At 44.9% G+C, this 22946-nt stretch overlaps 1 protein-coding gene across 1 annotated transcript in view; it reads left to right on the top strand.

Moving 5' to 3' along the window:
* The first annotated feature begins 2465 nt into the window (after positions 1 to 2465).
* Positions 2466 to 22946, top strand: part of LOC115409447 (CMP-N-acetylneuraminate-beta-galactosamide-alpha-2,3-sialyltransferase 1-like) — a 29062-nt gene continuing 8581 nt past the window's right edge. The window contains exons 1-2 of the mRNA XM_030120648.1: positions 2466 to 2777; positions 6904 to 7097. Of these exons, the coding sequence (XP_029976508.1) occupies positions 2487 to 2777; positions 6904 to 7097 (485 nt within the window). The 5' untranslated portion in view covers positions 2466 to 2486. The remainder of the gene's footprint in view (positions 2778 to 6903; positions 7098 to 22946) is intronic.

A 22946-nucleotide genomic window follows, 5' to 3' on the forward strand; every position in this document is an offset into this window, starting at 1 on the left:
AGCATGAGCAGAAGAACTGTTTACGCTGGGGTTTCTGGTGTCGATGCAGAGACCAACTTTTCCAGAAAGTTGTGTTTTTCCTTGTTTCTACGGCAACCAATTTGTAGCAATTTATGCCTTCAGAGCCGTTGTCGAAAAAGTAGCGTTTTCAGTAGCTCCGAGCGTCGTTGTCGTGTAAACAGGCACCCAAAACTCCAGGAGAGTTTCCCGTTCTCACTTGAAACCTTCCTCAGTGCAGCAGATCAACAGCTCCTCGGTGTGTTTTCCCTTTTGTGACTGAAATCAAAGTATCTGAAACCCGATACTCTTCGAATGACCCGATCAATTTCTAATCAGGAAAGAGCCGTCGCCTCGTTCCCTTTTTGTAATTGAGTCTCCCACAGGTCTTCGGCGTGGCGGTCTCCTCAGCCCGCAGCGTCGGGCGGCGGGTCGCGGCTATATATTCCGTGGCGTGCTTCTTGATCTTATCCCCGGAGAGCGTCTGCCGCTCGCTAAATATAGAGGCATTTGTGGAATCCTGAAAACACGGCCGCCGAGTGCCGGTATGGAAGAGCAGAGCCCCGGCTTAGAGGCAGAGGTGGCCTTTTCATGTAGAAAACCAAACCCCGGGAGGTCTGCCGGCTTTGTTCCGTTCTGAAAAGCCGAGGTCTGAGGAAAAAAAAAAAAAAGAAACCAAACTGCTTTTTACTGGACTGTATTTTGGGAATCTTTAGCGGCGGCGTGTCTGATGAACTCCGAATGGCTCCGAATCGACTGATGCCCCTCAACAGGTCGCTGCACCTTCGCTGATGGTCGCTCGTCCTCCAAATGGCTTTGATTGAGCAAATGTGGAGCAGGACGGTGATGAACGTGATTAATTATAGAAATGTGTGCTGGCAACGAAGCTTTTTCTTCTTCTTTTTTAGATGTGTTGCTGCCATCAAATTCTTTTTTTTTCTTTGTGTGTGTGTGTTTGTGTGTGTGTGTGTTGGGATGAAAAAAAACAAGCATTTAAATGCCAAAACTTTTATTTTTTCAATGGATGGATGGGACTACTACTATATCTTTACATTTGGCACCGTGTCCCAGCCTTTTTGGGATCTCTGCTGTATTTCTATGACCATTTATTCTTCTCTTCAACTGTACGTTGAGGCTGTTTCACCATTTACTTGATTTCCCACAGTTTAGTTTTTCGACAATTCATGCACAACTTGAATCATTTTAAGTATTTCAAGGATTGTTTCCTTTCTTTTAAAGTCTTGTAATATGTACTCATGGTGTTCCTAGGCAGATCGAGCTGCTTTGCTTTCTCAGATTTTAAAGCATTAGATGCAAAATGATAGCTTAATGGTTGGATGGATGGATTGTGTCCAAACCTACGCAGGTGTTGATAAAGTAACCAAACTTTCACAGAGACTTCTCTCTGAAACAGAATTGTGAATACTTTGTTTTTATCTATTCCAATCTATTGTAGTGCATTAGTGCTGATTGAGGTCTTTGTGGAGCCGGAGCACACAGTCCTTCCTCCCACACGTTACACAGAAGCCGCTCGGTTTTCAGTGATTAACCCGTTTGTCTAAAAAGATGTTTCAATTCCAGGTTTGCTTGTTTTAATTGCCCACTTACAAAGTGAAAGACCAGGCGAAGACCACGGAAGGTGTGTTTTCCCTCATGAGCGTTTAATAAATGTGATTTTCGTGTTGTTGTTTTTTGTGTGTGTGTACCTGATTAGTGGATCATTCGGCGTTCTTTCATTTTGCCTCGGTAAATAAAAGCTGCTTCCCGTTATTGACGTGAAAAGAGGCCGATGACGGACGGCTCCTGTTTTGTTGCAGTGATTTTCAGTGGAGACGTCGCTCGAGTCTGATGGTCTTTTTTTAAAAGCTGCGAGGGAGAGAGAGAGAGAGAGAGAGAGAGAGAGAGAGAGAGAGAGAGAGAGAGAGAGAGCTGTAATTTGGCAGTGCCAGAGGAGGGAAAAACTGTGATAAATAAAAAGGACGGACACCTCTTTTCACACTGTGTTACAGACTCGTCCTGGAACTATTGGTGCTGTGAAATTCCGAGGACGCCGAGCGGCGACGGCGCTCCGAGTTAAACATTATAAAAGCTACATGGGCTGCTGTCACAACACTCTGCGTCTGTTTGCTTTCCAGGTGGATCATTACAGGATGGATGGCACGTCAGTCGCTGACCTCCAGGAGTCAACAAAGCAGTCGATAGAAGTGACTGAATGGGATTGAGCGGATTTACCTTCCTTTGATTCCCACAAACCTGCAACAAAACCGCCCGGATGGATTTTCTTCTGATGCATTTCTGAAGCAAATCCCGTGAAATAAGAACAACGCGGCGGGGCGGGGGGGTGGGGGCGTGCAGACACATCTGAGCCGCTTGCGCCATGTGGTCAGCCGGGCTGCGTTCCTCCCCGACCTCCGCGACTCTCGATTTATCATGATGCTATTTCCGTCCGCCGCTCTCCCCGAGTTTCCCACCGACTGATCTGCAACAACATGTCTCTGCCCAAGCGGAGGAAGATCCGGACTCTGGCCCTCCTGCTCTGCGCCATCACGTTCACCACCTTCCTGTTCAGCTACACCCTGCGGGACCCCTCCATCTACTTCTTCAAGTACGCCTTCCGCCTGTCCGACAACCTCTTCTCCAAGGGGCCGTGCGCCTGCCGCCGGTGCATCGCCGAGCTGGACGACGAGCCGTGGTTCGCCGAGCGCTTCAACCAGTCCATCCACCCGCTGATGACCCGCGAGAACAGCGTCCTCTCCGACGACACCTTCAAGTGGTGGCAGGTGAGTTCACGGGGCCAGGAGGAAGGGGTGGGAAGCGACAGTGAGTCGGTGAGATGGATTGCACAGTTTGTTTTCCCCACATTGATTGTTTCCAATCCAAGAGATCTTCAACGGGATCAAGCTGTGAAGCCAACTCCCACGCACAACTTGTTCTCATTTAACAAGTGAGACGCTCGGATCTGTATAGAGTTGTGTTAGCTCACCATCTCTCTCACAGGCCCCGTTCGGACGGCAGCGTTTCACGCAAACGTGCTCCGTTTTTTTAGCGTTTTTGGCTGTGATCAATTCCAAAAGTGATGTCCGTTTACACAGAAACTGCAGAAACGCTGAAAACAATGCAGTTTTCTTGTTGGGCCAGAGAATAATAAACATTCGCTGTGGAAGAGCATGAACATTGGTATGGACAGACAGAGAGATTCACTGCAGCTGTGGAGCACATGTGCAGCAGCAGCTTTCGTGAAAAGTAACTTCCTCCTTCATTTCTACAGAGACGGAGCATTTTCAATAAACTCAAAACATCTCTTGGCAAAGTTTAGAGTGACCAGTTAGCCTTGTAACGTCAATTAATGTCATAATTTTGATGATTGTCATTGTAATAAAGCCAGTAATGTACTAACTTGCAAAGGGTGTGATGAGAAATGTATTCAGTTATGGCATTTTGTTATGTAATAAGCTTTTACATGATTGAAGCAGCATTAAAACAATCCTTTAAATATGTAACACCTGCAGCCAATAATGTATCAGTACATAAACAAAAATGCATCCCTTGGAAGTTAAAGCTAGTTTTGCAGTTTTTATTTGCTGATCAAACGTAGGTATTTTAAATGGGATATTTCTCGTTTCCATGGAGACGGGTAGTAGCCATTTTCAAAAAGTTTCATTATCAGGGGTTCTGAGCACCGACGTTATGTGAACAGACAGCAAAAGGAAAGTTGTCCACTTTCACTTTAAAACATTGTCAAACTGGAGCTTGAACTGAAACAGGAAACTATGGAAATTGTTTCATTAGTGGCAAATAAACAGTGAGTCTAATTGGATTGTTGCACGACCATGGAAAGTGTAAAAATCACTCTAAAACTTGACTTTTTTTTTCTACAAATGTTACATATTTTAGTTTTCTCTGTGTTTTGAGGTCATTTTATAAATCAGATAATGTTGAAATTTCTGGTTTTGTAAAAAAAAAACAACAATTAGTTAAAATGTGTACTTCTTTGTATATAAAAAAAAAAGAGGAAACCATTGGATTTGCGGTTTTTTATGGATTACTATGCTGCATTATATTGGCCCAGCAATTTTAACTCGTTCTCGTTTCCTTATTCACCTTCAGCTTCTCGTTGCACCACCGTGGAAAACCTGCTTTTCTTTATCTCCATTATTTGCTGTTTGTGCGTGCAGCGGGTCTGCAGACCCAGCAGGTCACCGCAGCTAAACATAGCACAGAGAAACGGACACATGTAGTGTTGAAAAGGGCCGGCTCATTGACGAGCGCCGCCTTTGAAACCAACATGCACTTAACCTGCCTCTGCTTTGTTTCATGTGCGGGGAGAACACAAAGCAAGGCCGGCGTGCAGCAGAAACGCCGTCTGCGGCGCCCGTAACATGACAGTCAGAGGCAAACACAGAGGAAGGCTTCCTCCCTCTGCTTCTGTGTGTTCATAAAAACAAATATAGGTTCATAAAGACTCACGTGGATGAACCACCGAGCTGCAGTTAGTTAACGTATAAAACAAATGAAGAATCAAACAAACATGAGTTGATTTCAGTTTTCATGAGAGAAAAAAAGCAATCATTTGCATTGGAATGAGATTTTTAAATCCTTTTAAGCCGCGTCTACGTCGTTGCACTGGAAATAGAGCGTCAGTCCAGGAATGTTTTCGCCGTTTTGCGGCCTAACGCAGTGTGGAAGCGGCCCTCCCTTCATCTGCGGTCACATCAGACGCTCGCTGCGCAGCTGACATGCCACGGAGGGCGAGACGCCTTGCCGGAGTCGGCCTCCGACGGCCGAGCTCACGGCTCTCCCGCCGCCGCCATGTGTGAGAGATAAGCAGACGATCAGCGGCACGACACAGAAAGGAGTCCCGCTGACGATCAGAAGAGCTCCTCAGTCCAATAACCCCGATCTGGCTGCAGCTAGACGCCGACGACCGACGGAAGAAATCAACAAATCGAAAACAAAACAAATCGATCAGATGTTGTTCAGAGGGAAATTTGGCTTTGTTTTCCTTTTGAGTTTGAGCAGGGTTGTTTTGTGAGTCTTCAAAGTTCGATGCTATCATTAAGTCCCTGTTTCAATGTCTTTGTCAGATTATAAAGACATTGATTGGATGTTTTCTGTGAAAGTAAGTCTTTTTCATTTATTTGCTGAGTATTAGTGAGAGTAGCAGACGTGACATGGCAGCAATTTTGCAGTCTAATCTAACTTACGTTATTAGTAAAATAGGTGTTACACTCAAAACCACACTGTGTGACTGAGTTTGTAAAAAAAAAAACCTGCCTGCTGCCTGCTGCAAATGGAGGACATGGTTTCTGAACATTCCAATGACTTTTGCACTGGGATTTGTTAAAACTGGCATGATGATGACTTTTTTTCATTTTATTGCAGTTATCAAAATTCAAGAATTGAAAAATTTTTATTAAAATTTTATCAAATTAGACTGTCTTTGGACTTTTCTGAAAATATGCAATTCCTATTTTTGAATAATACAGGACATAATAATATAATGAACGATCACATCAAACCCAGTGCTTTATCTGTGGTTAACTGTACGGTAAAGAGTTGTGTAAAATAAACCGACGCTGGTCGTCCTTTTTCAAAAATGAGAAAAAAGAAACTGAACTACTGAAGTGTACACCAGGGAAACTTCTAGAGGAACTCAGGAGTACTTTCCTCCCGCAGTGAGTGCAGGGATCCTTATCTCTGCCTCCTTTAAGATGGATTTTGTCACCTGTATGATTGCTGAGTGTCACCGCTAAATGGAGTAGAGAGAAAAAAAAAAAAAAAAAAACCTAACCTTTGGGCTCTGGAGTGACAGCAAAGTCAGACGAGTGCGGTTATTTTGCTGGTATTCCCTCCCATCAAGCTCTATTTTAGCCCTGATGTAGCTCTAGCTACGCCGCTCCAGCCGTCCGCGGGGGATCATAAAACACGGCAGGCATAAAAACCAACTTCGGTTTGCCAGATAGCCGTTAAATTGTTTTATGGAGGATTTCTTGTTTAAATCCACTCTCTTGTAAATTAAAAACCCACATCGTTCAGGTAACTGATCACACGCCGGGGATATTTTAATTGGATAAAATCAATATATACTGTAGAGGCTGCACGCCGGATTATTAGAGTACAGCTCCGTCAATTAGAGAAGCCTCTCCACAAAAATGTATGTCACGCAGCTCCCCTCACCTTTCCGTGGAAGGCTTGCAGCGCCGCAGGTATTCCCACATTCACCTCACAGCGCGTCCAATTAGAGGCAAGAATAGAAAAATTACTGCAAGGTTGCCTCCTGTCACTACCGCTTTCAGGCGACGCGTCTCACGGAAAGAGCCTGACGAGGCGAGCGTCGCACGGCGGCGCCGGCCCGGGCCAGATGGGTTCGGGCCGGGGGACGCCGGGAGGCAAGGGCGTGACCTCCGGGTGCTCCCGGGCCTGTCACAGCCGACGTGTTGCGGGGCCCGACGTGATCCCGGAGGCCGGGCTCTCATTCGACGCCGCAGCCTGGCGTAGGTCGGGTCATTGCGTTTTTGGGGGTGAAATGATTGGAAATACTGCCGCAGAACTCGGTGAGGTGGTGACTGAACATTTGATATCCATCCTGTTTGTAGCTGCCTCGATATACACTGACACAGACACAGACACACACACACACACACACATATCCCTGCATTTATTTGCTGTCTCTCTGAGTTCAAAGCCACCAGAAGAAGGCCGGGCTAAAAGAGCCCCTGCAGACGGAGCTAAGCCGCCCCTGAGGTTATTTCAGAAATGTGCTCGGTGTCTCGAGCTCCGCTGCCCTTGTTCAATCACTTCTACTTAAAGTGGCCCCGGAGCCGCAGAGCTCGCTCTCCCCCTCTCTCTCTCTCTCTCTCTCTCTGGTTCTGCTTCTGAGGCCTGTCTCGTGTGCTGTGTCACCAGTGGCTGCAGTCAGAGCGGCAGCCGGCCAACTTCACTGAGGTGGTGGAGGAGCTGTTCCAAGTCATCCCCGACGAGGTGCTTTACATGGACGCCGGCCCCGAGCGCTGCAGGACCTGCTCCGTGGTGGGCAACTCCGGCAACCTGAAGGGGTCTCGCTACGGCGGCGCCATCGACTCCAGCGACTTCATCATCAGGTCGGTGAGCGGATAAACGTGACCCAAGACCCATGAAACATATGAAAAAACATAAAAAAAAAAAAACCCAATAACGAAAAGCTTCAAACAGGCTCCTCCCCTTTCAGCAATCAACCAATCACTACCAGGCCGACTTGGCAACCCTTCGCCACAGATTGACAGAGGGCATCTCCCTGTTTCTCAAACAGGTAGCATTAGCATAAATTAGCTGCACACCACTGCCAGCAGTGAGACATTTCATTTGAATAAGTGGATCATCGTCTTTTTTAGTGGCGCTGCCAGGAAAGACAGTGAAGTCCAGTTAGAGACGTGAGTCCCATGCCAACGACGGACGCTCAGATGAATGCCATCCTTCCATCTGCAGGCGCTGCTCTGTCCAACTTCACGGGTCGAGTCCGTCCCAGTCTTCCTCAGCTTTCCAGATATATTTCACATGAATCAAGACTCCACTTTTGGCACATCAGCTGCTTTCATGAGCTTGATTTTTTTTTCTTGACGTCTGATGAGAAAGTGATTGCTGGACAGTAGAGAGCTTCAGATGGTCAAGAATTCATGGGTTTTGTTGAAAGAGAGTAGTAAGTTTTGACAGTGTGCAAATTCTTACCGAGTATTTGTGAGAATCCCAAATTTGGTGCAACTTTACATTGTTCCAGACAAGTTGGACATTCAGTATGTACTGATATATGATTAAAGTTTATAGTTTAATATGCTTATTGAGCGATTTCAATGTGTCTTTCCAGGTAGTAAAAAATATGTTTTTGTCTTACTGTTGTCTTCTTGGGAAACTCTCCGATCCCTCAATCCCTCCTCCTGTTGACCTGACACGAGCGCTTCCTTTTTCCCCAAAGTACACTTTGTTTTATCTTTACTGCTGTGTTACTGTCAAAAGAAACTGTCCCTTTTGTGGTAAATGTCTAACTCTCACAAAGAGACTGACATTGCCACCTGAGGCTGGCATATAGCGTGAAACTCGCGCTCCCAGGTGGTTTGACAGGATGTAAACAAGATGCTTTTATAAGCAGAATACCTTCATCGCTTCATTTGAAGCTCGATCTAAAAGACTGTTGGTGATCCGCTCTCCTTTGTAGCTGCAGATAGACATTTATTCTCTATGTTTATTCGAGGGATGACTCACATTCCTCGCTATGTAGAGAGACGTCTTTACTGATATAGGCATAAAAGTGTGAAAAAGGCTTTTAAATATTTAATTTGGTGAATTTATACTGTTTCTGTAATCCTGGCTTGAGCGCTTTCATTTGCAAAATGCAGAGCAGAGATAGAAGTAGGGAAAATAAACAAGAGATGATGTTAAACGGTGGAATAATTTAAAAATATGAGCTATTTCGATTATTTTTGCCTGAATTAGAAGTGAGTCTGGTGATTAAAAAAAAAAATCACTGAAAAGACTTTGTTGTCGAGCTGTTTTAGATTGCATCAGCTGGTGCTGTAGTCAAGACCGAGTCAAGATCAGAGCTTCCCAAGAACTGACTTTAAGGGGCTTAGACCAAGTCAAGACTAAGACTTTGCATGGCCAAGTCCTAGTCAAGACCAAAACCAGAGCATCCCTAGATGAAGACCAGACCAGACCTTAAGGGGCCAAGACCAAATCAAAACCAAACCATCCCAAAACCAAGAAAGGTCCAACACTTCAGGGGGCCAAGGCGGAGTCAAGACCAAAACCAGAGAATCCCAAGACCAAGACAAGTCCAAGACCTTGAAGGCCCAAGACCAATTCAAGACCAAGACCAGAGCTTTCCAAGACCAAATCAAGACCAAACTATGAGGGGCTGAGACCGAGTCAGGACCAGAGTTTACAGTGCCAAGCCAGAGTCAAGACCGACACCAGAGCGTCCAAATACCAAGAAAAGACTGAGACTTTCCAGGGCCAAGACCAAGACCTCTCTCAAATAACTGCACCACATTCAGCCAAGCAGCAGTCAGGGAAAGTCCTTCATTCAGTATTCAAGAGACGTGTGAACCTGGTGGCCCCCTGACTTACATCCTGTCTGTCTTTTTAACAACTCTGGAGATACTTTACACGGAAGGTTTTGGTCAGTTGGATCTGTACTTGATAGGATCACATTTTCGTTGCACTCGCTCTAATAAGTATAGCTTCACAGCCTTTGTGCAACATAAGAAGCATATGGATAGAGGTTGGTTGTACATTTGTACACAGAGAGCATCTGCAGTTTTGAAGTAAGTGAAGTGAAATTTTAAGCAGACCACAAGCAGAATGCCATTTCAGTCTGAAAGTGAAATTTAGATTCTCAGACAGGAATTGGTGTGAATGATGGTGTTAGAAGTTCCCCAGTAATAACAGATGATCCATGAACATGTGATTAGAGTTAGTGAGCCCACCCTCGTCTCATCGCAGCCTTTCTGACTTCTTATGAGCCTTTTTATCACCCTCCATTTGTCTGGTGTTTTATACATGCTGTGTGGGAGCTGTGAAGGAATGGCAGCTCAAAGTAAAACCAAAAAGGATGGCCGTTCCAAGGCATTGCCTGCCCTGACATTTGATTTATGTCAATGAAAACAGGATTAAGGCGCCGACAACATTTTGAAGCGAAATGAAAAACCTTTGATTTGGGAGTCCATTTACATGACAGTGGTGCTCGGAGTCAGTGACGATGCGACTTCTCGAGAACACACTGACTCCTTCTCTGTCCAAACGGGGTAAAACACAACTATTGAAAAATGTTCCCGTGCCGTCTCCATGGAAATGGACGGAACTGCAGCTTTTCAGAAACACTGCTGCTGTGCACACACACCGCGGCCGTAGTGAGGAGTTCTTCTGCACATGCTCAGTAGATGGACAGCAACGTCAATGTCTGACTCCCATGAGTCAGCCAAGATTCACGGGGCGGCCATTTTGAATGATGTCAGGAGTCGCCCATGATACTCGGTTCACATCGGTTTTTTGACGAGTGGAGTTTACTTTGGGACTGGTAAAAATTTACTGGTTACTAGTCCAAAAACTCTGATTGGGCAAGTCTGCTTTTTTTTTAATGAATTTTGAGTGTTGAATAGTAATCCAACCTCGTTGTCTGTCCATACGAATGTCCGTGTGAAAATGAAACTTTTCTGAAACGTACAGCAAAAACGATGCGTTTTCACTTGAAGCGTTATCCTTTACACAGGTCCAAACACCAGGATCTATACCTGAGAACCCGAGCAGTGCTTTCAGATGTCGGTTTTTCTGCTTCACTGTGACAAAATCACTGCTCAGACAGGAAGTCTATCAGACAGAAACACTTTCCTCAATGTTTCTGGTGATAACTTCCACCTCGCTGTACAGGATTTCTTCTATTTCTCAAAACTATAGATTATTTGAAACCAAGAACAAATGGCAAGTGAAGCCATGATTGAATTGAATTGTATCTTTTTCAGTAAATCCTGGTATGATCAAAGTTGGTAAACCACTCCAGAGGCGAGGGTAGGCGCTGACGCTTAGTTGAAAATGTGGGAAAAGAGGAGACCACGCAGATATTCTTTGGATATTGCACAGTGAATGTCAAGAAGCAGATAAAAAAGACTTTTGAAAGACATTTTCAACACGGATCGGAGGTTCAGGTTGTGATTAACTTGTTGATTGAAGAAAATGACGTCAGCCAAGTGGAGAAGAAGTAAATCCATCAGTAACTTTTAGTGCAGAGACTCAGGTCAGTTCGCATAATGAACAAATGGCTGCGACTGGAAATTGGCTTTTTTTCCATCAAAAATGAACCTTTTGGAAAAAAATGATTGAGGTTTTCATTGAGGGACTGGAGTCACTCAGGTCATGGACCAATGTGGAAATGCTACATCCCGTGTGACTGCAAATCCTGTTATTTGTCTGTAAAAAAGTCCTCAATTGCCAACAGAAAACCGTATTTCCAGTGTATAACCTCATTTTACCTTCTTTGTGTACATTTCCCATCTGACTTCTTTGTCGACCAAAGAGCCGCTGGGATGTTCAACTTGTTTTCAATCATCGTTTCTGTCCCAACCTTCAGTCTTTCTTCATCTCTTCAACTGGAAACATCTTGGATCCTGTCCGCAGCGATTTGGTTCCCTCCGTTCACAGAGATATTTGATGTTCAGCGATAGGAAATTGGAGATATTCACATTCGATAAGACTTGAATCGACTATTTTTGATGCATTTGCTGAGAAAATGACTTGAGTATAGATAAGAATAGCTCTCTTTTAACAAAAAAAAACCAGATTTATCTTGTAGAATTTACATTTTATCACCTCTCATCGTTCATGTTTGTGCCGGTGTGTTTTATTTATTTTTCAAAGGTGGACTTCAGGCGAAGCATCAGGAAATGAGGTTTGTTGCATTGAAGATTGATATTTTTCTCCTTTTAGAGCAGCAGACAGTGATACAGTACTCTTTATTTGCTTTAACCAGCAAGGTTTCACACATTTACTCACATTCGATGTGTCGGGCCCACACCCTTGTTCTGCGCTCATATCTCAAAACAGCAGATGAAAACAATCGAGTTGGAATATTCAAATGTTTATCTAGCGCCTGGAGGGGCGGCGGGGAAACAAGAGCCGGGTTTTGTCGCCTGGACTAATCTGTCACAGCGATCGCAGCCCCCCCATCCCAGGAGGAGGAGGAGGAGGGAGATTTTCTCCGAGGGGTTGATTCTCTCTGCTGTGCTTTGTGATGAAAAATGAAGTTGATTGTGGACGTCAAAGTGGGAAACAAACACTCTCAGTCGGACTTTGTTGGTGCGGTCGCTGCAGGCTGGACGAGCCACGGATCTAAACCCTGCCCGCGTTCGCCGGATGTCTCTGGATAAGAGGAGGTTTGTTGGTGGAGATGAAGGCTGCAGGGGTGGAGTTTGTGGAGCTTTATTGAACTGTCACAGCTCCAGTCCGCTGACTGATCTGATTCTTTCTCGCCTTCTGCTAATGTGAGCCGTTTCAGACACTGTTTTGGCTCCCAGTTTTGAGCTTTCAGGTCACGTTTGCAGGACAACGATTGAAGTGAACAGTTTGAAAATGAAACAAAAATACCAAAAGCACTGTAGTTACTGCCAGGCCAGGAGATGGCGCTGCCGGTTGTTTTTGAAATTAAGCTAACACACACGTGCACAGAGAACATTGGTGTCGTTCATGTGCAGAAGAACTATATGCTACCATCGTGGGGGTGCATGTGTAGTAGCAGCGTTTCAGAAAAGTTGAGTTTTCACCCATTTACATGGAGATGGCTTCAGAACATTTTCAAAATGTTGCATTTACCCCCGTTTCCATGGAGATGGAGTCTGAACCTATTTTAGGTTTGTTTCAGTGGCTCCAGGCACCTTTGCTGCATAAACGGACGCCCAAAATGTGAGGAAATTTTGGTTTTCTCTTGAAAACATTGTGTAAACACTGCTTTAAATCGATGGCCCTGATTGGGCGTCAGAAGAAACTCGGGCTGACTGGAAAACAGTTTCCACAATGTCTTCCAGACAGATCCTCCGAAGCCTTTCTCGACAGACTATAATGAATATTGAACAGCATATTAAAGCCTCTTGTTTGCTCAGCAGATTGCAGTGATAAAAGAGATTTGAGCCATAAGACCATGGCTTTAGAACCAAAAAAAAAGAAAAGAAAAGTGACCTTTGTGCCTTTGGAATAATGATTTTTGAAAAAGGCATACATTTCAAAGCAATAATAAATCACGAATCTTATTAAAAGTAGATTTTTTTTAACCTTCTGAGGCAGAATAATTGAGAATTCAATGCATTTGAACACTAAAAACTTATATTAGTGGCAACGTATCTGTAAAAACTTACACATTGTAGCCAATTCCAGTTTGTATCTGAATGCAGATAAGAAATACATTTCGCACACAAAGGCCAAAGCCTTTATCTGGTAAATGTGAAAATGCAGCCAACTTTTAGTAGTTGGAGACACAGATAGTGGAATCACATTTCATCCCTCTTGTAGCTCGGACACGGCGGAGATAAGGGAGAAATATTTGCACCCAGCAACGAGCGAAACTGGCAGCGATCCTCGCTCAAGATCAGTTCGATGTAACTGAGCAACACGAGGGTGAGGACTCCTCAGAGCAAATGCAGCTTTTTAAGTCTTCAAAAAAAAGGATAAATGCATTACTAGATAAATTAAGAGAACTTGAAATAAGACACATGAAACTCAATGACCCGCAATTATGAAAATGCTGTTTGTATTGATCTCATTTCCCATCAGTTTCACGAGTTTTGCACATTTAATCCATAAGATAGGAGATGTATGTGATGCTTTCTGGGAAGTGGAGCTATCACGTTGCATCATGGGTCGAATTTTCCAAAAACATCAGACCCTTAAACCTGCTTCAGTTTGAACCACTGTATAACACGGTATTTTCTTGTCCATAAGCATGAGTTTGTGCTCAATCCTCGACAATAATTTGCCCACAAGCGTGTAAAAATGTGTTCCTGTCTGTGTCTGTGTTTGGATTTCCAGCGTCCCTGAAAATCATTGGCAGTCTTGAAACTCGTCACCTCACAGTTGATGTTTGACTTCTTTTAATTTGTGTGTTTAGAGATTATTCCCGGTTTGACATTTGCTACATGTCAACAGAAAACAGATCTATTTGGGTCTCTGTTCGACTGACCTGAAAACGCCTTAAATCGGTCTCGTGCGCGGTCTCTGCACTCACCGAGCGCCACGGAACAAGTGATTAACAAGATTTCATCCCGGTTTTTCAAACTGGGTCGGTTTCACCTTCAAGGTCAATGAGCTATTTTTAAAGGGACAGCCGAGCGATGTCGTGCTTTTGGAGGGAAGGAAAAGCTTCTCTGAGACCACGACTGAAAGCAACATGACAGGAAAGGTTGTTACCGACTCGTCTTCGTGTCCTCATGGTCAAAGCGCTGTTGAAGTCACCTGTAGGGACTGTGGCACACAGCAGAGAGCGTGAATCTTCTGTTCAGTTTACACAACCATGTGTTTCACAATAAAAGACGTCTGTATTAGCTGGTCAAATAAATTTGGTGGCATTCTCATAAATAGTGGGTAGAGAGGCTTTTTAAAGATGTCTTTCTTTATAACCGATGACCGTCAGAACAGTGAAGCCTTCTGGGTTATTTTCTCATTTTCATTTCATTTCATTTTATTTGTTGATCGAAGTTGGAATTCGAATTTCCCATATAAAGATGTGAGCTTTGATAATGAATGTATCAGACCAACAGATGGACTGACCAACTGAACAGATGGATGAATGATGGATGGATGGATGGATGGATGGATCGACAGAAGGACAACCCGATGGAATGACGGATGGACAGATGGATGAATGATGGATGTACGGATTATTGTGGTGGATGAATGATGGATAAATGGATGAATGATGGACGGATGGATGACAGCTGATAGACAGAAGGACGACAGATTTACAGACAGTAATGATGAATGATGAACAGATGAAGGAATGAACTAACAGACACACGGATGGATTTATGGGATGATGGACAGGAGGAAGGACGGACGGGTGGCAAAACTCCAGTTCTGTTGTATTGAAAGTTAAATAATTGAATTGGAATTGAATTGGAAAATTCTATAATCTAAGAGATATACATATATTTATTATATCATATCATACATAAACATTCAGATTACCCAGAAGCCTGTGGCTTTACTTGTACATAGAATGTACAATACTGTACTTTCTGACTGTGAGCGCTTCTCGGCCCATCCTGCATATATGGAGCGTGCCTCCTGCTCCTGATTCAAATGGAGGGGTCATTATCCGGCGTGTGCAGAGCCTGATAACAGTCCCTTCATTCCAATCAGCCGGGCTGCAGCAGGAGCGGGAGCAAAAAAAAAAACCCAACAGGTGCCGAGAAACACTGACACGGTGGATACGTCTCGCATCCGAGAGCTGCACGCTCATAAAGAAAAAAAAAAATAGAAGCGGAAGGGTAACTACGGGGCACTTCTTTGAAAACACAGAGTGAGTGCGGACGCCCCCCCGAGACTCCAGCCACATCATTACCAGGCACAACAGTTTGAGGATCCACACGAGGCGGATTCGGTGGGCGACCGGAGCGCCCGGCGATGATCGATAGCAAACGGGTCTCGGGATGACGAGGCTGACACGGGGATCCAATCAGGGGAGTAACCGGAGCGCCGCTTGAATATCCAAACGCAAATTTCCAGCCAGCCTTCTTGCATACCTCTTAATTTATCACAGCGGGGCTTTGTCGACCTGCTGTGACACGGCGCCTCGCTACAACGCCACATTACTGCACTTATCTTCCTCGCCAGCCCCCGCTGTGACAGCAGCGCGGCATTGTCTACCAATTCAATTACCGGATGACAGCGACGGCACCGGGACAGGAGTTATTACTTTGCTATTAGCGGAATAGTTTCATGCGGGAGAGACGCGCTGTTCTGTTTCGGGTTCGGTTTTTCAGGCCCGCTCGTTTGCTTTGAGCTTGAACGTCACGACTGCTTGGACGCTAAATGCTGAGCCAAAGATCCCGAGAGGCTAAAGGTGTAGGAAACACAAGGTTCGGAATTAGGCCCTGTTTACACAACGACGTTTTCAAGTGAAAATGGAAAATTTTCATAGCAGTGCATAACATGTTGCCATTTAATGCGACACTATTCTGAAACGGGTTTTTTATGCCTCCAATCGGTGCTGAGCTGACTGACTCACGTCTTTAAATTCGCCGTGCTTGCACAACTTTTGATTAGATAACTAACCCGCCGAGAGAATCAGCTCTAAATGAAAATGTCCCCACATGTTTGAACTCTGCAAAGTCAAGCCCCTCGGCTGTTTGTTTTTGAGATCCTATTCGAGATCCTTCAATCACGTCCCGAAGTTATTAACATACCGGTGAGAGCGGTCTGTGTGGACCCAGAGGTTTGTCTTCCGGCTCAGCTTCTTCTTCATCACGGCCCTGTAAATAACCCAGGAAACGCAAAAGACGCTCAGCTGACGGCAGAGAAAGGTCACCGCGACTCTAACGGATCAAGCATGCGGCGCATAGTTCAGGAAACTCCGGCGGTGCACCGGGTTCCTGTCCAAACCCTTCATTTTCTGCAACGTGCTCGGAAGGATTGGTGCTTTTCTTCAAGTGTAATCGCTCGCAAGCCCTTTCTGAGCAGTCTGCCATCGCATTCTCTCAGCACTACTGCGTGCTCTGTGGGCATATTTAATTTGCAAACACACAGCCTGTCTTGGATGTATGATTGTCTCATCATTTATATTTACTCTGCTGAATCGAGGATCAGTCGAGCTTATATTCTACACCATGATGTAAGCCCTTGCAAATAACTTCATTAAGATGGATCTTAAAGCCAGCAGATGTAATAGGTAGGCGCGTCACATTTGGAACTCAGAAATCCCTGTTTGGAATTGGCTTCAAAACTGGGATTTCCACGCAACTGAGGACTTAAGCCTTCTGGCTGGATCCACCTCCTGCATCTCAATCCAGAACGGCGCTCCGTAAACTTATCCGCACGACTGGCAAGACGGAGCGCCGTCATTCCCGGAGAATGTCATTACCATAATGATATGTTCCCGCATGCTTACCAATGACCGCAGACCTCCTCGCGAGTGCCTCTTATCCCTCACTGACCTCTGCATGAGCACAGATAAGCTGCACTTTGCGTTGGTAATCAGTGCCCTGGAGCTGAAAAACGAAACCCAGCGTTGAGAGCCTGTTTTTTTTTTTTTTTTTTTTTTTTTTTTTTTCCCCCCCCTGCAATAGTCCCGCTCCTCCTCATTGTTATGATCACAGCGCACGACGAGAGCGGCTCTTTCCAAATCATTCAGTTTCCAATTAAGGCTTCGTTTTTCCTGGTTGCCCATTCAACACTGCAATCAGGCCCGACATTTGCCCGCCTCATTTTTTTTTTTTTTTTTTTTTTTTTTTTTTTTTTTTGTTATTGTGATGCGATGAGGACTGGAGGTCAGAGGTTTAATTGCAGCTTGCACGGAAACCTCGAGGACCTCCATCAAATGTCACCTTTTGGTTCTGTTTTTAATGTGAATGCAGGGTAAAAAAAAAAAAAAAATAGAAAATCCGATGTTTATTGCTAACTCAAGTGGCTCACTGCACTGCAGCACCAGGGGGATATATTTCTCTGCAATAACCTTCTCCACAATAATTCTGTTTGCTTTGTGCTCCAGGCCAACAATGGCAAGGTTCCATTGTCACTTCAGTGTATGGGAGTACTGTAGTGCTGTGTTTGGATTGTTTCATCCACTGTAGTCGTCAATGGAAGCAGAAACTTTGTTTGAAACGGCTTTGGAAGACATGAAGACAAAAATATTTAAACAATCGTAAAAGCCATGTTGGCGTTTGAATGCCATCTGGAGAGCCCATTGACTGCTGTTGGTTTTCCAGTATTGCAAAATACCTTTCAAGATGCAAAAGATTCACACATCATTACGTATTACAGAAGAATTTCAGTGATTTTTTTTTTCAACTCATTCATTCAAAGTAAGCAGGTTTTGCAAAACGAGCTGAAAGTTTTCTATTTTCATTGGTAAACGTTGTCAGTTAGGTGGACTCTCAGTGTCCAGCTCTTAGCTGACAGCAGGGACGCCCAGTTTGGTTTTCTGCTGCCGAAAACCAACATCAAGGTTCATCTCCTTGGAAAAACTTAAAAAATGCTCTTCTGCACACCTCAGCTGTAACCTTTCTGCCATCTCCAACCAGTTTTTTCCATTTTCTTTTGACCTCTGGCATCACCGGTGCATTTTAGAGAATCGCTGCTCACTGGATATTTTGTTTTTTTGGACCATTTCCTGAAAACCCTGAAATTACTTTTCCTCGGTATTGCCATGCTCAGGTAGAACTTCAGCTTTTCATTTTGACCACGTCTTCATACATAAATACACTGAGCTAAACAATGCGATTGGGTGATTCGCTTTGAGAATCAACAATGTCCCATTTCATTGACATGTTGGTTGGGGGGCAGCTCTGGATCAGTTGATAGGGTGGTTTTAATTGGATGATTGCAGGTTCTATTCTCTATTTTCACCTGTCCACTTGTCAAAGTGTCCTTGAGCAAGAATCTGAATCCCAGACTGCTCCCATGGCAGTGGTGGCCTAGAGGTGGACTTGAACTGGAAGTTTGCAGGTTTGAGCTCCACAGCAGAGAGCTCACCAGTGTCACGCTGAGCATGACCCTTGACCCCGATTAGTTCTCCAGAATGTCTTAATGTGGCTGACCACCGATGAGAAAAAAATGTATTTCCCCAATTAACCCCAAGGGGATCAATAAACTATGATCAGTTTAGTTAGCAGACACCCATGTTAGCAAGTATAGCACGATCTAAAACTTAAGCTAACCGCTATCCCAGGCATTCAAGATGAGGAAGGGTGTGTTGTTAGAAGTCTGCGCGCTCCTGATTTGTTTACATTCCCCGAGACGAGGCCCGCTCCAATAAGCAGCACGGAGCAAGACAAGGTGAGGGGCTGTACAAGCGCGTTTAATTATGAGGAAGCAGTCAGTCGGTGCGGCTGTTGGCTATCCCACTTGGCAATCTGGCAGCGAGCTGCATGTTTCACTTCTGATGAGTGTGTTCGCTCATCCAGCTTTTCACTGGATGCCTATTATCCGAAGCATCGATCGCCGCGTCCCGCCGCACGTACCCGCCAAAGCTCCCGGTATATTAGATAACCTTTTCTATAGGTCTTTTGGACCCGTGCCGTTCGAGCGGTCGGAAGTCAGGCGGATAATGTCAGCCGCAGTTCCAGAACTTCCGCCGGGAGTGCGACTTCAGCAGTCGTCCTGTTAATTACAAAGACGGCAGCTTTAGAAATCTCAGCCGAGACTCTTTCGCTCCGCTCCGGCCCCGCCGCTTCACTCACCTGACAGAAAACGAGCCCCGCGCTCCCCACATATCCCGATTATTAGTCAGCCGGAGCCGCGCAGAACAATCTCACTCCGGCTCGCGGAGGACGAGCGGCGTTGACAGCGAGCAAAGCGGCCGGCATGTGGAGAATCCAGACAGCGCCGAAATGCCGCTGACCTTTAAAGTGTTGGTTGGCTGTTACACGCTGCGTGATCCGGCTGCGCCGAGGAGCACGGGGCCCGCTTTACGGAGCGCAGGGGCGTCCGGCTTTGAGAATCTCGACTGCAAAATGAATGATAATTTGACAAATAATGTCCAACGAGCGGCCGATGGGCAAACATCCCTGACATTAACGGCGTCATTAATCATTTATCAGCAACGCACCTTCACAAAGGGGAAAGAAATGACTGCAGAGAGAATGTCTTGACTGAGGTTTGTGTCTAATGTAAATACAAGGGCGTGTAGCAATATGGTAAATGTCAAACTGATGCCAATCAGGAGCGATGGAACGAAAAAAATCACACTTCAGGCCATTTCTTCAGACTCGCTTTTGATTTATGAACCAGCCGCTCACTGTTGGGGAAGCAGGGGGGTGAGGGGGGGGGGCCTCTCTGCATCGCCGCCACAGCTGCAACCGGCGATGGTGTTGATAAGCGGGCCCAGCTACATGTTTAGACAACTATCTTTTACAGAATAGCGGCGAGCACCTGTTCCTCTGCCTCTCGCTGTATCTCCCCGTTACATTCCTCCCCCCTCCGTGGCGCTGCCACGAGTCTCCTCTCATACATCTTTGAGAAGCCTCGCGGATACAGTCCGATTCTAATGGCACGATGAATAAAAGAGGAGGGGCAGGGGGGAAAAAGAGGATGTCGATTCCAGGGTTCAGTAGACGAATACGAGAAGGTGATACTTCTCAATGCGTTGTAACCAGCAGCCTTTGTTTCAACCATGATTATCAATGACTGAAAATCCACAAAGCCCATAAAGTTGGATCCAAAGCCAACTTGGCACCCAGCAGTGTCTCGTAGGATGACAAAGACGGCCGTCATGCTAGCGCCTAATCAATAATCTTTATGACTGTCACTAATAAAGATGTACTGAACGGGAAATGTCCTCCTCAGTAACTGCCTCTAACTCCGCAGACCTGAGCACAACGTGGGGTTTGACTGCACCACGTCAGCACTGGAATGAAGCACAACTGGGAGCCAATATGACGGACATGAATAGAAACATTATCCAGCTGCAGGTGGCTTCAGGAGATAACTAAATAATGCAAACAGAGAATGAAGCCATCCAGCCACATTTATGAGCGGGGAAGAGCTCGGTATGTGGAACTGAACGGAGAAAAGACGGAGCTGAGGTCCATCTCTTTTATGTCTGTATGATTCTGAGAACTGTTGCTTTGGTGCATTTGGTGCGTTGGTGGAAATTTCAGCTCTCTGTGACTCTGTTTAAACGGTCACATTTTCAAGTATCGTTTTTGGTGTCATTATATACAACAGCGATGCTTGGAGTCACTGAAAATGCAACTTTTTGAAAACGGCTGCCAAAGGGGGGGCATTTCAAAAACGCTTGGACTCCGTCTCATTGCTAACGGTTGAGAAGCACAACTTTCTAACAAAAACTGCACATGTACACTACGGTCGTAGTAAATCACTCTGCATAAAAACAGCAGCCTCTAGTGGCCTGGCATGCTAACGGCATTGCTTCCCTGGAAACGGACATTGTTTCTAAAACTTAAAACACGAAAACGATTTTCACTTGAAATGTTGCGTAAACGGCGCCAAAATTAGTCCTTGTTTGAAACAGAAGATTTCAAGTGGAAAAATAAAGCAGTGTTTCTCTTATATAACAGCTAATGTTTGCTTTCCTTTCTTTCATTTTGTTTTTCTCATTATTTGAACTCCCATGACAGTACAGTAGAATAACAGTCTTCTTCGTCTTTCAAGAGAAGTCAGCTTCAGTGAAGGTTGCTGTTGCTGTTTCCCAGAAAACTTGCCATCAGGAGAGGATTTTTGTTTTTCCGTTTGACCACAATGTTGCACAAACTGAAAAATATCTCCCCCACATTTTGTGCTTGACAATATGAAACCATTTTTCTTTTTTTTCTGTGTTGTTTCTGTTGACTAATGGGAGCATTCCTCCATACTGTACAGATGTTTCTGAAATAATTCAAACCAGTGTGGCTTGTGTACGGAAATCCAACGACTTGTACGTTCGGGTAACAAAAACAGTGCTCCTAAATAGATGTTGCCAACATCGAGATTCGATTCTGCCTCGATATATTTCAGCTCTTTAGAGTTCAGGTTAAGCCAGATACACTCCGGTACTGTATAGCCTCTATATGGCTCTGCTATAAATCACCCGTCAAGAGATCTGCCATCAGCAGAAAGACCTCTGCTCTGAATTTTAGTCCTCCACAGAGAATGAGTCATCTGTCTGGTTCTGTGCTGCAGACTTTCTGTTACAGCTGCACAACTTTCTCAATGTAGTCAAACAGAAAGCTGCATCGCAAGCCGATATCTCATTAATGTAATCTAGCAGTGAAGGGATGCATTGCTTCACTCGAACCAGGGTTTGAAATCTGCTGCAGGCCGCTCTGCTTTGCTTGAATGTTAAAAGAAAAAGAAAGTATTCTTCTGTTCAAGTAACTTCAAGACTGTGATGGGCGAATTGATTTTTGCAGACAATTGCGGCTCCTATGAGATGGTCCTGGTCCCGGTCTGCATCATCTATCATCAATGATCCTAAGAAAGAAAAAGTAATGACCCAGTGACGGGTTCATGGGCAGAAACGGTTCATTGGTGGTCCCACATCATAACTCCCTGGGTTTTTTTAGGCAGGAGGATCTGTCATCATGTTATGGCTACACCCTTAATATCTATTATACTTGATTTAAAATTTTTCCAAGAGGTTGATTAGCAGAAACTGAAAGTGCAAATTCATGAGGAGGCTCTGAAGTCGACCGGCTGACACCAACACGCCCCTGCAAGACTAAGCGAACGAGCAAAAACCCACTTACGTGAACTCAACGAGCGCTCCTCCACGACTGAATTATCGCTGCAGAGGCGGCCTTCGACAGATGTCTGGATGTGTTCGTGCTTCCGTGTGAACTGAATTGTACATTGTTGATGAGAAAAGAGAGGGAAAAGAGCCTTGGCAGTGCCTTTTCAGCTGCTGTGTGAGATTATAATAGACTATACTTTGTCTTCTGTTTCTTAGAAACTCCCCACAAACCATAGATAAGCTGCAGCCTTTTGTTGTTTTCCTGAAAAGAACATGACACCAGAGCTTCAAGTTCTATTCAAGCCTAATTTTGATTCCCATTGTCTCCGCTGCACCTACATAATAGCAGAGGAGTAAATTAAGAGCTGGGAAAAAGCTAATGTTACCTTTGAGCGCTCACACAAAGCGATGCGAAGGAAGCTGCCGACTGCGCTCCGGGAGTGATGAATTCTTCACGTTGCGCCGTTTGATATGTGGCGTGGCGTTTCGGGGCCTTCATCGCTGCACTTTTTCATCTGCTCTCGACTGTAAGGATCCATTTATCGAGCGATTTTGAAATTCCCAGATGCGGCGGTTACCGTGAAGGAAGACATCCACCGAATGCGGTCCTGTCTGGAACTGCTTCCTTCCATTGATGCATCGTGTCGTAAATGCGTCCCGCTGGTCTTTCACACATGGTGGTTTCAAATCTGCTTTGTTTTTGATCGGGTGTCTGCAATCCGATTGTTTAATTTATGTTTACATGTTCGAAATACAACGCCGACCAAACCAAAAAAATACGTTTTCAAGACTCTCCATGAATCAAAAATGTGTCTGGAGCCACAAAACCTACTGATTATCTGAAATGAATAACACATCTGCAGGTTAAATTTATGAAGTGCCAAAGCTGCAGTTTAGATATACTTTATTTTCGCTATTTTGTGTTTCTGGGATTATTTGGCCGCCATTTATGGCCACTGTGAGTTTCCTCATATGGTTACAGTAGATTGAGCAATACTAGACAATTTTTCTGCTTTTAAATTACCCCCCCCCCCCCACACACACACACACA

The sequence above is a fragment of the Salarias fasciatus genome, chromosome 22 (genome assembly GCF_902148845.1).
Source record: "Salarias fasciatus chromosome 22, fSalaFa1.1, whole genome shotgun sequence".
Classification (NCBI taxonomy): Eukaryota; Metazoa; Chordata; class Actinopteri; order Blenniiformes; family Blenniidae; genus Salarias; species Salarias fasciatus.